The 15,173-nt window shown below is 36.9% G+C and overlaps 1 protein-coding gene across 1 annotated transcript in view; it reads left to right on the plus strand.

The window, feature by feature from the left end:
* Positions 1-15,173, plus strand: part of arid3b (AT-rich interactive domain 3B) — a 44,872-nt gene that overhangs the window by 15,087 nt on the left and 14,612 nt on the right. Inside the window, exon 4 of the mRNA XM_058767779.1 lies at positions 2,218-2,290. Coding sequence (XP_058623762.1) covers positions 2,218-2,290 — 73 coding nt within the window. The remainder of the gene's footprint in view (positions 1-2,217; positions 2,291-15,173) is intronic.

The following is a 15,173-nucleotide window of genomic DNA, read 5'->3' on the forward strand; positions in this document are numbered from 1 at the left end:
GTATTTATGTCCTCATTTAGTGAGACGACAGACGTTAATATCGCCGCAAGCCTCACGCGGTCTTCTGTATGAGTAGTGAACAAACCCGTGCGTCTGCACCATACATTAACACAGAGACACACAGAAGTCATATTTAAATATACCTTTTGCGGCTTAATATTTACAAATAGGAGTGGGAGTGTGCTCACTTGTGTGTGTGCGCTTACGTTTGTTTGTTTGTGTGTGTGTGTGTGTGTGTGTGTGTGTGTGTGCGCGCGAACCGGGGCGGAACTCCGCTGTGCGCGCGATACAGAGAGCGAGACCATAACGTAGAGACAGAAATGACTTGCCGATTTCCATTGGGAAGCTTCTTAAAAATAAATTTTCCCTGAAGCAAACCCGGCGGCTTCATAGCTGCATCCATGTTAGCACGCATACACACAGGTTCGAAGACTCGTTCTCGCCCCCTACAGTGCTATTCGGCTAGGTATACATCCGCGCTAAAATATCAAGGTGAAAGTCATCATAGCTTGCGTAGTATAGACCCAGCTCCCAGCCCAACTTTGAGAATAGATTAATGCCGAGTTCACACTGCACGATTTTAGCCCGATTTTTCACTCGCCGACAGGTTTTGATAAATCGCCGACAAATGCCCGACATCGGAGGCAAATCGGAGCTCGTTCACGCGAGTGACAATCGCGCAGTATGAATTATCAGAGACGCGATCTGAGAGAATCGCCGACACGTCGCCGACGCCCGTGAAATATTTGGCATGTTAAATATCTGGAGCTGTCGGCGATTCACAGTCACGCTGTGTGCAATGATTTCTGACTGAAAACTACATCACGATGACCTTCAGCCAATCAGAGACAAAGATACAGGGCAGAGGGAAGTTCGGTGAGGAGTTATAGACCATATCAGTATTTTAATATGTACAATTTTATCATACAGAAACAAGCACAAACGCTTGACCAGCCGCAACATCAGCATAACAGTTACTGCAAAATTATTATTTACCACTCTTTGCAGAGCACAATCCCTGTTCCCTGCATCTCCCTCTTGCATAATCTGTTTTTCTTTTTTTAGCTGGAAATCAGCGCACAGGCAATTTGCGGGCTATATTTTTTTTAATACCTCCAGTCTCCCTCGAGAACAACGGGCTGACACATGCAGGTTCTCACGTTATTTCCTTATCACTTCTCGCGTGTGTTTTGGTGTGAAACGTAGTTTGCGGATCAGACAGAGTTGTCGGCGATTCTTCCTATTGTGAAATCGTGCAATGTGAAAGCCCCTGTCGCCGATCCATCGTGCAATGTGAACACAGCAGCGACTGAATGCTACCCCAGATAGTCACCCAGTGTGAAAACAACAGCGATCTGACCAGTTTGAAAATCGTGCAGTGTGAACTCGGCATAACGGCGATATTTTTTTTTATCGCCCGATAAGAGTCTCACGTTAACGCAGCACGTTAACGCCGATAACGGCCCACCACTAATTAAAACCTTTCAGTTTAATCACTGTTCTATATTAATGCGCTGCTTTAATTGATGTGCGCGCGCACACACACACAGAGATCAGAGATCGTGGCGAGCAAAAAGTAACATTCAGTAGCTCATAAACTTCTTGTCAGCACAGCCGTAGGTTGCCGACCCCTGCTCTAGAGAGCATATTCTTATCAGTGCTTAAAACAGTTGTGATTAATATTTTTATAGAGAGAGGTTTTTTTTATATCTAGAAAGTTAGTTTTGATGACTAGAATTTTTTTTCAGAACATTATAAATGTCTTTACTGTCACTTTTGATCATTTTAGTACATTTTTGCTGAATAAAATTAATTTCTTTTGAAAAAAAAAAAATGCATATTTTTGAACAATTATGTATATCTAAATAAAGACCATGCAGTGAGTGCAAATGACTTTACTTTTATTAAATATGCCATCTTGGTTTGATTTATGAATAAATTACCAGTAAAGGTGGTATTTTATTTACTTTATTTGAAGTTTTTGGTCAAATTGAATGATATTAACAGTATTATATATTTAATCACATACATTAACAAATTGACAGCCTTTATATTGATATATATTAGTATATTAAATTCAGTATTTTATTGAACAAACAAGGACTTTTGTTCAGCCTAAAGAATAATTGCTTTGTCTAAAAATAAGCTGATGTAAAGAAGTTTCCAAAAGGATGTTACAACGATTAACAAATGAATTCTTCACAATTTTCCTTAAAGCTTTACGAACTGGACAACGACCCAAAACGAAAGGAGTTCCTCGATGACCTTTTTGCATACATGCAGAAACGAGGTAGGACTGGTTCTATTAATCCTGTGTCAAACATTAATTTCCTCCCAAAGGGACCTACATCTTGTCTTTATAGGACAAGTGTCTGTAGGAATAATTTAATCCACTTTAGCATTGCTCTTTGGCGTTGACCGATTTAATCGGACACCTACACCTAGCGTGGAGACGGCCCCCTTAGTTAAGTGGAATCATATGTCCCCGGTCTCAGATTAGCATACTGTGACAGAAAGATGGGCCTGACGTCGTCATCCAACTAAGACTAAGCTCTCAGCGACACAGCTTGACGGGGCTATTAACCCCATACCACGGGTTTAAACTCAACCAGATGGAGAGCTGTTTGTGTTGGTCTACCATCAAACCCCCCGTACCACCTACTAGTGTGCGTAAGTGGGGTTGTCAGCTGAGACTTCATAATGGGCGGGGGATGGGAAATAGTGTGATCTTGCCAAATGTCCATCACGGAGGTCCTCCCAGCCATGATTAATGATGTTTTTTTGACTGACTGGAGTGTGTGAAAATGACTTCTGTGGGTGACGGTTGGGTGTTTTTCAAGTGCTGAAAGTGTTTCAGCGTGCGACTCGACTCGTCCGGGATGAGTAGCTGGTTTTGTGTAGATTGCAACCCGTTTCTACTCGGCAACCAGACGTTTGTTTTGTTGTTTCGGTTGTCTGGTGTTGGTCTGAAGTCTCTCATGTTATCAGTGACTAGCTAACTAGCATCTCTCGTTCTACTTCACTTTATTCTAGTGGTCGACCAATATGGATGGTTTTATGACTGATGCCAATTCTAATATCTTAGAGAGCAGGCTAGGCAAGTATATACCACACCATTTAATCGGAGGATAAAATACCAGTAAATAACAGTTGCGGCAATAAAATGGTAAAAATGAGATAATTCTTTGAAAAATGAACCAATATGAATGAATAACGTAATTAAATCTGTGAAATAAACTTAAAGGTATACTTTTAGTCAGCAAATTTTTGTTTCTTTGTTTAACATTTTGTCTTATTTATTAAACTGAACTGTTAAACAAAAAGTAATATAAATGGAGAATGGGAAATTCTGTCAAAATAAAAGTTCTGGTGTTGTCAAAATTTCCAACACTTAACAGCCAAACTGTAAAAATATTATAGGCCGATGCTGATAATTAAACAAAAATGGCAAATATTGGCCGACCACTAGTTTATTCCAACACCACTGAAAAAAAAAAAAAAACATGCAATGTGGTGCCTTTATTTGCTTTAGATGCATTTCTTGGTATTTGATGTCCGGAATAAGTTAGTTGGTGGCCTTTTTATGGTATGTTTAAAGTAATATTCCAGGTTCAATACAAGTTAAGCCCTTTTCTTCCACTGTAAGTGCTTCACTGTAATCTTTTTTTTAATTTTTTTATTAGGAAAATGACGTCAAATTTATTTGTGAGGTAACCAACTGTTATCAGCTGAGCTTCACTTGCATTAAACCTGAAATATTCCATAACATGCCCTATATATATATATTACGCTTTGATCTTTCTAACTTTACACACACACCTATAAAAGTCGGCCTCTGCCCTGTGTATTGTCCACATCAGAGCCCTTGAAACTTGATAAGATGGGAGAAGGACAGGAGCAGTGGCTGCAGGGGAGTTTTGTGAGGGGATGTTTGGTGTGTGTGTGTGCGTGTTGATTGGGGGGCTGCGAGGGGGGGGTCTTGCTCGGGGCCTGGGGGGATCAGATAGAGGGTGGCTGAGGTGGATTAAGGGGCCCCTGTCCCTCTTCTGAAGATTAATGAGACCCTAAAACTCAGGGCCCCACCTTTGATATTAGAAGAATGACAGACTGTAGAAAAGCAAAGACAATGGAGTGAGTGCTGAATAACAGCGGGATGGGGAGTGCATTGCATGGATGAGAGGAAATGATGACAAGATGAGCAGAGAAAGAGAGGGGGCATAATAATTTATAGGAATGCAGAAAACCAGCTCGTAAAGTTCTGCGCCAACACAAGTTTAAAAATGGAGAAGCCAGAGTTTAAGTTTTGATGTACTTGTTGTATGTAGAACAATGTAAGAATGCTTGTGCTGTAGATGCTCTAGATTTATTAATCTTACTACAACAATAAGGGAATTGATAAATTGATAATAAGGGAATTGATAAAACCATGGTAAAAATCAGTACAATACAACCTAAATGTGATTTATTTACTTACTTATCAGCAATATGAACAGAGATGTTGTCAGATGTCGCGTTAACCGAAAATTGTCCGTCATTGACGAATTTTTTTTAAGCAGTGACGGAAGAATCTGAAGTCCGTCCGTCACTTTGACTGATTACACTGGGGGTGATCTATTGTAATGAATAACTGTAATTCCCACCCCTGAATAAATAAAAAACAGGTCAGTATACTTAAATCAAATCGCGATATAGACTAGTGTCTGTGAATATTAAACTGCAAAAAGACTATTTAAATACAAATCCTCATGTTCTGCGTGTTCATTTGATTACCAGAAAATACACAACACCGACTTTGTGGAAAAAAAAAAACAAAATATCACGGTCATCAGTATTATCACGGTATTGTTAAAATGTGCTGGAGATGTTCAAAAAGTACAGACACACATCGCTTTGTTTTATACATGTTTTATATTTAAAAATCATTTTAAATGACAACTTGACAGACAACAGTTTATTAGCATGTTCAAATATCTAATGTAAATGTTCAAATAAAGCTTTGAAAAAATTTTATAAAAAGGTAAACCTCACATTTCAGCCTTTAAAGAAAGAAAAGTCAAAAAGATAATTGATTAATAAATGATTATATGTATTGTATCTGCTCTATAAATAATTCTAGATAACTTAACTTATCTGAATTGTTTAAATGTGTAGAATCCACATAAGCTTGTTTTTCATCAATCGGTCAAAATTTACAGCAGAGCATGCAAATTGGGTTACTTTTTGTCCAGACAGAAACTGCACACAGACTGAATGTGAATATAACTAAGTCTCTGTAAATCCACTCACTGACAGCAGGTGGCGCTGATGGAAAAGCAGAATTACAGCTGTTTCCCGTAAGCTCTGTGCACAAAGTATTGCCATTTAAGAACACTTCCTTTAAGTATTACATGGAGCGTAGATGAAAACAAAATGCCATCGAATCGTTTCTGAAGACGGTCAGAACCTTCAGCGGTACATTCATATAATTAATTAATTCATATATTCGTTTATAATTCCTTTTAGGACTCTTCTAAAACGAAACTACTCTACGTGATGTGCATGAGCACATGAGACTGTTACTGAAAACTGTGCTTTATGCTGGACAGTATTTATTTATCTGAGTTGCTCAAATCGCGGTAATCTAATATGGTTTTAATGATAATTAAAATATGAAATGGTAATGCTAACCGTGGGGAATTTTATCATGATTTATCGTCAAACCGGTGATCATTACATCCCTACAGCCGGTATATCGATATCGGCCTTTTTTTTAAAACTTTTTTTAACTCCCTAATATCGGTATCGGTATCCGCATCAGTCAGGCTCTAGTTATCATAATCATCATTATAATAAAAAAATAAAAAAAAAACTGTTCTCATAGTTATTTAGCCTAACAAAAAAATGTTTTAATTTGTATGTGTATTCACTATTTTCGAATATGACTAATCAGATCTTAAAGTCAGAACAATTTTTTTTTATCAGGAAAGACTATCTCGTCATTAGGGATGTGCAATATATTGGTGCTTTATCAGTTATTGGTTAATATCATGATTACCATACTGAGCTAAATCTGAAACTTTAAATATTATATTTATATTAAACATTATTTCAGCTAGTTGCCAGGGTGACATTACAACTTGTTGTATTAAATAACTAAAACTGAAATAAACATTAATGAAAACTATATAGATGTGTTTAAAAAAACAAAAACACACAAAATGAAAATAGAAAAATAAAAACTGATTCAAAATATTAACTAATATTTGACATCATATTAATTGGATAATATCAGCTGATTCAGAAAGTGTTATATTTTTAATTAATCATATTGGTCCATATCTTGCAATACTGCTCAAATCCCAAAATTAATATATATTTTTAATACTGTACATTTATAACGTAGCATTTATTTATCTATTTCATTTATTGTTTTTTGTTCATAACATGACAATGATCAGTTTATCGGTATTGACTTTTAATATCAAAGTTTTAATATTTTAACTTTTTTAATATTAAATAATTGAATTAGTTGTTGTTTTTTAATGACTTTTTTTGTTTAATAATGACATTTATTGATGCAGAAAAGTACCTGTTATTGTACCAAATATATAAAAATGGCCATGAGTTTTCAAAAGAAGCATATAATAGTTTCATAAGCGCATCTGTCGAACACGCTTCCAAAGTCATCACATGACCCTTTGTTGAATTATTTAACTGGCTCATTTTGTTGCCATTTTTAATGTTTGTAGCTTCTCAGTGGTAACAAAGAAGAGTTTTGAATTATGATTAAGAGCATGTGTCGTCCAGTTGAATTTATCGTTGACATAGTGAACAGCTGCGATAGAAGTGCTGCTGGGTTTCCTATAGTCAGCAGGGACGAGGTTATATGTGAGTACGGCCTCTATTGTGTGACTTCATAATAAGTGTGGCATGTCCTGTTTGGAGCGTTTGTCTTGTCACTCCTGAGGCTTGTTACTCTCCTCAAGCATGTTTATGACATCCTGGGCTTGAAGTGGGCTGCTCTTTTCCCACCTGAGCGCCTCCGTCCTTTTATGACCACCGACTACAGATTTATCTAGGAGAGTCAGGAAGATCCCCAAAAAACTCTTTCCTGATCCCTTTCTCTTTGCGTCAATGTTCACTGTCCCCCAGTGGAACGCAGTCTTGCACTGAGCCCTCGATCCGTTTGTTTTTATGGCTCAGCGGTAAAGAGACGTGGCCCTCCTGAACCAGTAAACATGTTGAAGTCTTAATCAAATGCACTAAATCAAGCCTGACAGCAAATTCCTTGTGCAGCGTTAAATCCAGCTGAATTACGACCCAGTGGCTTGTTGGATAGGCAAGCTATATATAATATAATATAATAAATATTGTATTTATTTATATTCACAAAAATAAGAGTCAATGTGAAATTAGTTCACTTTGAGTCAGGGCTGCATATACAGTGTCTTTAGAGTTGCGGAGCGGTAGATGGTTGTCGGAGGAAACATGAATATTTCATACAAGAATGGAAAGTGCTTATTGCCAAAGAAAATGAAAAATGACTCTCGGACTCCCTGTTTGTTATGATTTGGCTGTTGTCAAGGATGTTGTGGATGAACATATTATGTATAGTTAAATATGTACATACTTTATATGATATTTATATTTAAAATTATACATTATGTAAATATACGTTCACTCATAAACATAGGCTATGTGTGTTTATATAAAACTACTGTGTGTGTGTGTATATAATTAACCCCCCAATAAATCAGTCTGTTTTTAGCATTTTCTTGACAATTAAGCACAACGCAGGGTTATTATAGTTAAATAAAACTGTAAAACGTTTGCTACTTTTGTAAATAAAATGTTAACTGAAATAAAATAATTTTATTTCAGTTATTTGCAAAATAAAAATTTTCATTTTAACTTAAATTTATATACTGAAATAGCTAAACCTAAAACTGAAATAAAAATAAATAAACTATAAAGAAAAATACAAAATGACAAACACAATTACTAAAACTAGTAATTACAAAAAAACTACTGAAGATAAAAAGAAAATGGAAATGTATAAACTAATTCAAAAGATAAAACTATAAAAGTTTCTTGATACAAAAATAACACTTGCACAATTCAGTTTACTTTGAAAATTATGGCAATGCAAAAAAAGATTAATTTCAGATATAAATAAGCGATTTATATGTAAATAAACATTTAAATGTTTTTTTGTAAAATAAAATAAGTGTGTGGAGGTAGCATTTATTGTTTTAAATTAAGAAAAAAATATTAAATTGTCACAGTAAAATTTGTGTAATGCGAATCTAATGTAACCATTTGAATTTATTTATATTAATGAATTAATTTGTTTTTATTTTTGTCATTCATAAAATCTGTCCGGACACTTTGCAGTAATGAGAATTTGTGCTTAAATTTCATATAAATAATGTGCAGAAGACTTTGAATGGTACTCAAATATTCTTTCTTTCTGCAAAATGCAATTTCTTGTTTTTTCTTTTGACTGGTGTGAAATACAATCTGGCATCACTGAAACGTTTTTCAGGTTATCTAAACAAAAGATCTAGCCACACAGCATCATCCAGGATCTTTCGTCGGATGTTAGACCATGCACTTCCTGTATGCCCCCTCACTTCCTCTCTACAGCTGCATTACAGTAAGAATGGCAATCATTGTTTAGGTCAGAGAGTGGAATTTCCTTCACCAGCCCGACGTCTCGGGGTGCCTTATTGGTTCATCGCAGAACGCTGGCCTCTTAATGTGGGCAGCTGTTTCCTCCTATATTTAGGGCAGTGGTCAGATTCACTGGCCGCCGCCACTTTTTTTTTTTTCCTTCTTGTGAACAAATGGGGGAGGGGATGAAATTAGATGGTGTGATTTAAAAAGTAAATTAGTTAGAAATTGCTTCCATTTCCTGTCAGCAGACAGATTAGCTTTGTCTATGAAATCAGAATCTACATGCAAAACAAAGACAGCATTGTATTAGTTTACAGTAGATAAACAACTAGTAAAGTGACTAAAGCAACAATGCTAGTAATGTTTCCGTCATCTTCTGGAATCGAATGTGAAACTGTCCTGCTTTTGTTTCCATATGTTTTTGTTTTTATGAACATTTGAGTTGATTGTTGAATTTGCTTTTTCATAGATATTTTCAGCATTTATACGTTTGCATATCCAGCAAACCTCATGCTTTTATTTCCTTAACCCCATCTGATGTGTCTCGTTGCCCATTTCTTGAGACAACATGATCTCAATTAGGAGTGCAATGCTTCAGCATTAAGCCGTAGCACAGCTCACATCAATCAATAATGAAGCCTCTTTAGCAGGAAAAGGCTTCCAATGACTTTTCCATTCTTGAGTTTGAGCTAGATTGGTTTTGCAGTTATGGAGCGTATCACAAGGTCACTCTCTAGACGCTGCTCTGCACGATTTCCTGTGGACCTGTACCTGAATCTCCAGCTCGGTGACCTAGCGCTAACCTTTCGCTCGAATCTGGGCAGCGATTGTTTGATGAATGAGTAATGTCATTCCCAGCATTAAATAACTGCCTTTCAAAGGCAGCTCTTGCTCCGGACTCTCCGGGGTGCTGGTCTTGTCTTGGAAGCCCGAGCTTCTAAATTACACCGGTAAATGAACGCTTTATGGCTGCTTGAGAACAGAACAACATTCTGATCCTGATCATTCAAGAGCAAGCACACAAACAACCACAAAACAGACTTTTCGTGTTTGTTTGGAACTAGCGACTATATTTAATATTTGTGACCATCGAAACCACTGAACAAGTTATGTATTTTATACTTAGAATTTATTTATACAGTAGATTTGTAGGTAATTGTATGTGCGTGTGCATGTGTGTGTATATGTATGTATGTGTGTGTATATAAACATTTTTCTTAAATGTATACATGCGCGTGCATTTATATATACATAATAAATACACAGTACACATTATGTAAACAAACTTATTTTGGATGCAACTAATCGTTTGACATATATATTTATTAAAAATTGCTATGTGTGTGTGTGTGTATGTACACGTACACACATACACACACAAGACAAATTACGTATACTTTAAAGAATTTTTTATATATACATATTATTATGCAAGGATTTTTATACACGCGTATGTTTGTGAGTGAAAAATATATACAGTCATGGCCAAAAATATCGGTACCCTTGGTAAATATGATCAAAGAAGGCTGTGAAAATTAATCTGCATTGTTAATCTTTTTGATCTCTTTTTTTTTTTTTAAATTCGCAAAAATCTAACCTTTCATTGGATAGTAAGAATTTAAAATGGTGGGGAAATATCGTTATGAAATGTTTTTCTCTAATACACATCGGCCACAATTAACGGCACCCTTTTATTCAATACTTTTTAAACCTCCATTTGCCAGTTTAACAGCTCTAAATGTTCTCCTATAATGCCTGATGAGGTTAGAGATCACCTGACAAGAGATCAGAGACCATTCCTTCATCCAGAATCACTCCAGACCCTTTAGATTCACAGCTCCATGATGGTGCTTCTTCTCTTCAGTTCACCACTCATTTTCTACAGGGTTCAGGTCAGAGGACTGGAATGGCCAGCAGAAGCTTGGTTTTGTGCTCAGTGGCCCATTTTTGTGTTGTTTTTGAGGTTTGTGTTTGGATTATTTACGGTTGGAAGATCCAAACATGGCCCATTATAAGATTTCTAACAGAGTCAGTCACTTATTGATTTTTTATCTGTTGGTATTTGATAGAATCAGTGATGCCATGCGTCTAAACAAGATTTCCAGGACCTCCAGCAGAAATATAGGCCCACAACATCAAAAACACAGCAGTATATTTCATTGTACACATGGTGTACTTTTTATCCCTGTGTTCACCAAACCCATCTTGAGTGTTTGCTGCTAAAAAGCGCATTTTTTTTGTTTCATCTGACCATAGAAGCCAGTCCCATTTGAAGTTCCAGTCGTGTCTGATAACTGAATATGCTGGAGTTTGTTTTTGGATGAGCGAGGAGAATTTTTCTTGAAACCCTCCCGAACAACACGTGGTGATGTAGGTGCTGTTTGACAATTTTTATTTGTATTTTTTTTAAGGTTTTCTGACCCCGAGAATCAACTATTTTCTGCAATTCTCCAGCTGTGGTCCTTGGAGAGTCTTTAGCCACTCAAAGTCTCCTTCTCACCGTGCATTAGGACGATATAGACACACGTCCTCTTCCAGGCAGTTTTGTAACATTTTCTGTTGATTGGAAATTCTTAATTATTGCCTTGATGGTGGAAATGGGAATTTTCACTGCTCTAGCTCTTTTCTTAAAGCCACTTCACTAATTTGTGAAGCTCAATGATCTTTTGATACACATCCTAAATATATTCTTTGGTTTTTCTCATTGTGATGGATGATTAAGGGAATTTGGGCTTTGTTTTCCCTCCTATTTATATTTCTGTGAAACGGGAAGCCATGGCTGGATAATTTCATATTCACAATTTTGAGCACTCCAGGGTGATTATGAACATGAATGGGAATATACTTCAGAGATATTTTACTCATAAAAATTTGTAGGGGTGCCAATAATTGTGTCCAACGGTATTGAGAGAAACATTTTTCATAGATATTTTCAGCATTTATACGTTTGCATATCCAGCAAACCTCATGCTTTTATTTCCTTAACCCCATCTGATGTGTCTCGTTGCCCATTTCTTGAGACAACATGATCTCAATTAGGAGTGCAATGCTTCAGCATTAAGCCGTAGCACAGCTCACATCAATCAATAATGAAGCCTCTTTAGCAGGAAAAGGCTTCCAATGACTTTTCCATTCTTGAGTTTGAGCTAGATTGGTTTTGCAGTTATGGAGCGTATCACAAGGTCACTCTCTAGACGCTGCTCTGCACGATTTCCTGTGGACCTGTACCTGAATCTCCAGCTCGGTGACCTAGCGCTAACCTTTCGCTCGAATCTGGGCAGCGATTGTTTGATGAATGAGTAATGTCATTCCCAGCATTAAATAACTGCCTTTCAAAGGCAGCTCTTGCTCCGGACTCTCCGGGGGGTGCTGGGTCTTGTCTTGGAAGCCCGAGCTTCTAAATTACACCGGGTAAATGAACGCTTTATGGCTGCTTGAGAACAGAACAACATTCTGATCCTGATCATTCAAGAGCAAGCACACAAACAACCACAAAACAGACTTTTCGTGTTTGTTTGGAACTAGCGACTATATTTAATATTTGTGACCATCGAAACCACTGAACAAGTTATGTATTTTATACTTAGAATTTATTTATACAGTAGATTTGTAGGTAATTGTATGTGTGTGTATATGTATGTATGTGTGTGTATATGTATGTATGTGTGTGTATATAAACATTTTTCTTAAATGTATACATGCGTGCATTTATATATACATAATAAATACACAGTACACATTATGTAAACAAACTTATTTTGGATGCAACTAATCGTTTGACATATATATTTATTAAAATTGCTATGTGTGTGTGTGTGTGTATGTACACGTACACACATACACACACAAGACAAATTACGATACTTTAAAGAATTTTTATATATACATATTATTATGCAAGGATTTTTATACACGCGTATGTTTGTGAGTGAAAAATATATACAGTCATGGCCAAAAATATCGGTACCCTTGGTAAATATGATCAAAGAAGGCTGTGAAAATTAATCTGCATTGTTAATCTTTTGATCTCTTTTTTTTTTTTTAATTCGCAAAAATCTAACCTTTCATTGGATAGTAAGAATTTAAAATGGTGGGGAAATATCGTTATGAAATAAATGTTTTCTCTAATACACATCGCCACAATTAACGGCACCCTTTTATTCAATACATTTTGAAACCTCCATTTGCCAGTTTAACAGCTCTAAATGTTCTCCTATAATGCCTGATGAGGTTAGAGATCACCTGACAAGAGATCAGAGACCATTCCTTCATCCAGAATCACTCCAGACCCTTTAGATTCACAGCTCCATGATGGTGCTTCTTCTCTTCAGTTCACCACTCATTTTCTACAGGGTTCAGGTCAGAGGACTGGAATGGCCAGCAGAAGCTTGGTTTTGTGCTCAGTGGCCCATTTTTGTGTTGTTTTTGAGGTTTGTGTTTGGATTATTTACGGTTGGAAGATCCAAACATGGCCCATTATAAGATTTCTAACAGAGTCAGTCACTTATTGATTTTTATCTGTTGGTATTTGATAGAATCAGTGATGCCATGCGTCTAAACAAGATTTCCAGGACCTCCAGCAGAAATATAGGCCCACAACATCAAAACACAGCAGTATATTTCATTGTACACATGGTGTACTTTTTATCCCTGTGTTCACCAAACCCATCTTGAGTGTTTGCTGCTAAAAGCGCATTTTTTGTTTCATCTGACCATAGAAGCCAGTCCCATTTGAAGTTCCAGTCGTGTCTGATAACTGAATATGCTGGAGTTTGTTTTTGGATGAGCGAGGAGAATTTTTCTTGAAACCCTCCCGAACAACACGTGGTGATGTAGGTGCTGTTTGACAATTTTATTTGTATTTTTTAAGGTTTTCTGACCCGAGAATCAACTATTTTCTGCAATTCTCCAGCTGTGGTCCTTGGAGAGTCTTTAGCCACTCAAAGTCTCCTTCTCACCGTGCATTAGGACGATATAGACACACGTCCTCTTCCAGGCAGTTTTGTAACATTTTCTGTTGATTGGAAATTCTTAATTATTGCCTTGATGGTGGAAATGGGAATTTTCACTGCTCTAGCTCTTTTCTTAAAGCCACTTCACTAATTTGTGAAGCTCAATGATCTTTTGATACACATCCTAAATATATTCTTTGGTTTTTCTCATTGTGATGGATGATTAAGGAATTTGGGCTTTGTTTTCCCTCCTATTTATATTTCTGTGAAACGGGAAGCCATGGCTGGATAATTTCATATTCACAATTTTGAGCACTCCAGGGTGATTATGAACATGAATGGGAATATACTTCAGAGATATTTTTACTCATAAAAATTTGTAGGGGTGCCAATAATTGTGTCCAACGTGTATTGGAGAGAAACATTTTTCATAATGATATTTCCCCCCATTTTAAATTCTTATTTTCCAATGAAAGGTTAGATTTTTGTGAATTAAAAAAATATATATATATCAAAAGGATTAACAATGCAGATTAATTTTCACAGCCGCCTTTGATCATATTTACCAAGGGTGCTGATATTCTTGGCCATGACTGTGTATATGTACTAGACATGGGACGATAACCGGTTTCAAGGTATACCGCGGTTTGGAAAAACACACGGTTTCAAAACCACTAAAATTTCCCGTTATACCGTTACTGCGGTATGCTCAGTTTTTTTTTTTTTTTAACGTGTCGTCAAAGACGGAAAGTGCAGGACTCCCTCAGTTGTGAGCAGTGAAGAGCGTAACGAGTCACACGGCTTCTCCTCCTCCGGACAGCGGTCACTGAGAGTAACCTGTGTGAAGGATGATGGCTGAATGAGGTGAATCCCTGGAACTTTTTCCCCCGTCGAAAAAGGCGAAGTCTGCTGTCTGGGAATTTCTCGGGTAACGCAGACCAATCATGTTCCGTACAGATTCCGTTTTGGCGGCGATCGCTAAATAAATACTTCCAGGTCGTACACAAACGATATATCCGTGTCGTCGTCTTTTCTCCCTCTTTCACCCTCGATCAAGACAGAGACCCATTCGCCGGTTGTTTCAATGTTTAAATAAATACTATGGCTTGCTACCGAGGCAGATAACATGGCTAATTAACTAGCTAACGTCAACTAGTTTCCTCCCTCACGTTACCTCACAGAGCGGGGAATAGCAGACTAAAGTAGGCTACTACGTTTCTGCGATTTAGTACAATAAATTTAGCTGGTATCATGTCTATAATTTGAAGCCTCCTTCCATTGTTTACATCTGTTCAAAATCATGTAATTTAAAAAAACAAAAACTGCTGGCTCAGGTGTCTTTGCCACTGTTTGAGTGTTATACGGAGAGAGACCGTGTGTGAGAGTGTGAGTGTGTGTGTGTGTGTGTGTGTGTGTGTGTGTGAGACACAATCGCGCACTCTCCTTATGTGTATGTGCACACATCTTTGTACCTCACCGCTCATAACTTGGACTGAAAGATGAATGTGTAGAAAGTGAGCATATCTCCAAAAACCTTGTTGAGCTGCAGGTTTAATGACTGCATTT

This window comes from Onychostoma macrolepis, chromosome 25 (assembly GCF_012432095.1).
Source record: "Onychostoma macrolepis isolate SWU-2019 chromosome 25, ASM1243209v1, whole genome shotgun sequence".
NCBI classification, from domain to species: domain Eukaryota; kingdom Metazoa; phylum Chordata; class Actinopteri; order Cypriniformes; family Cyprinidae; genus Onychostoma; species Onychostoma macrolepis.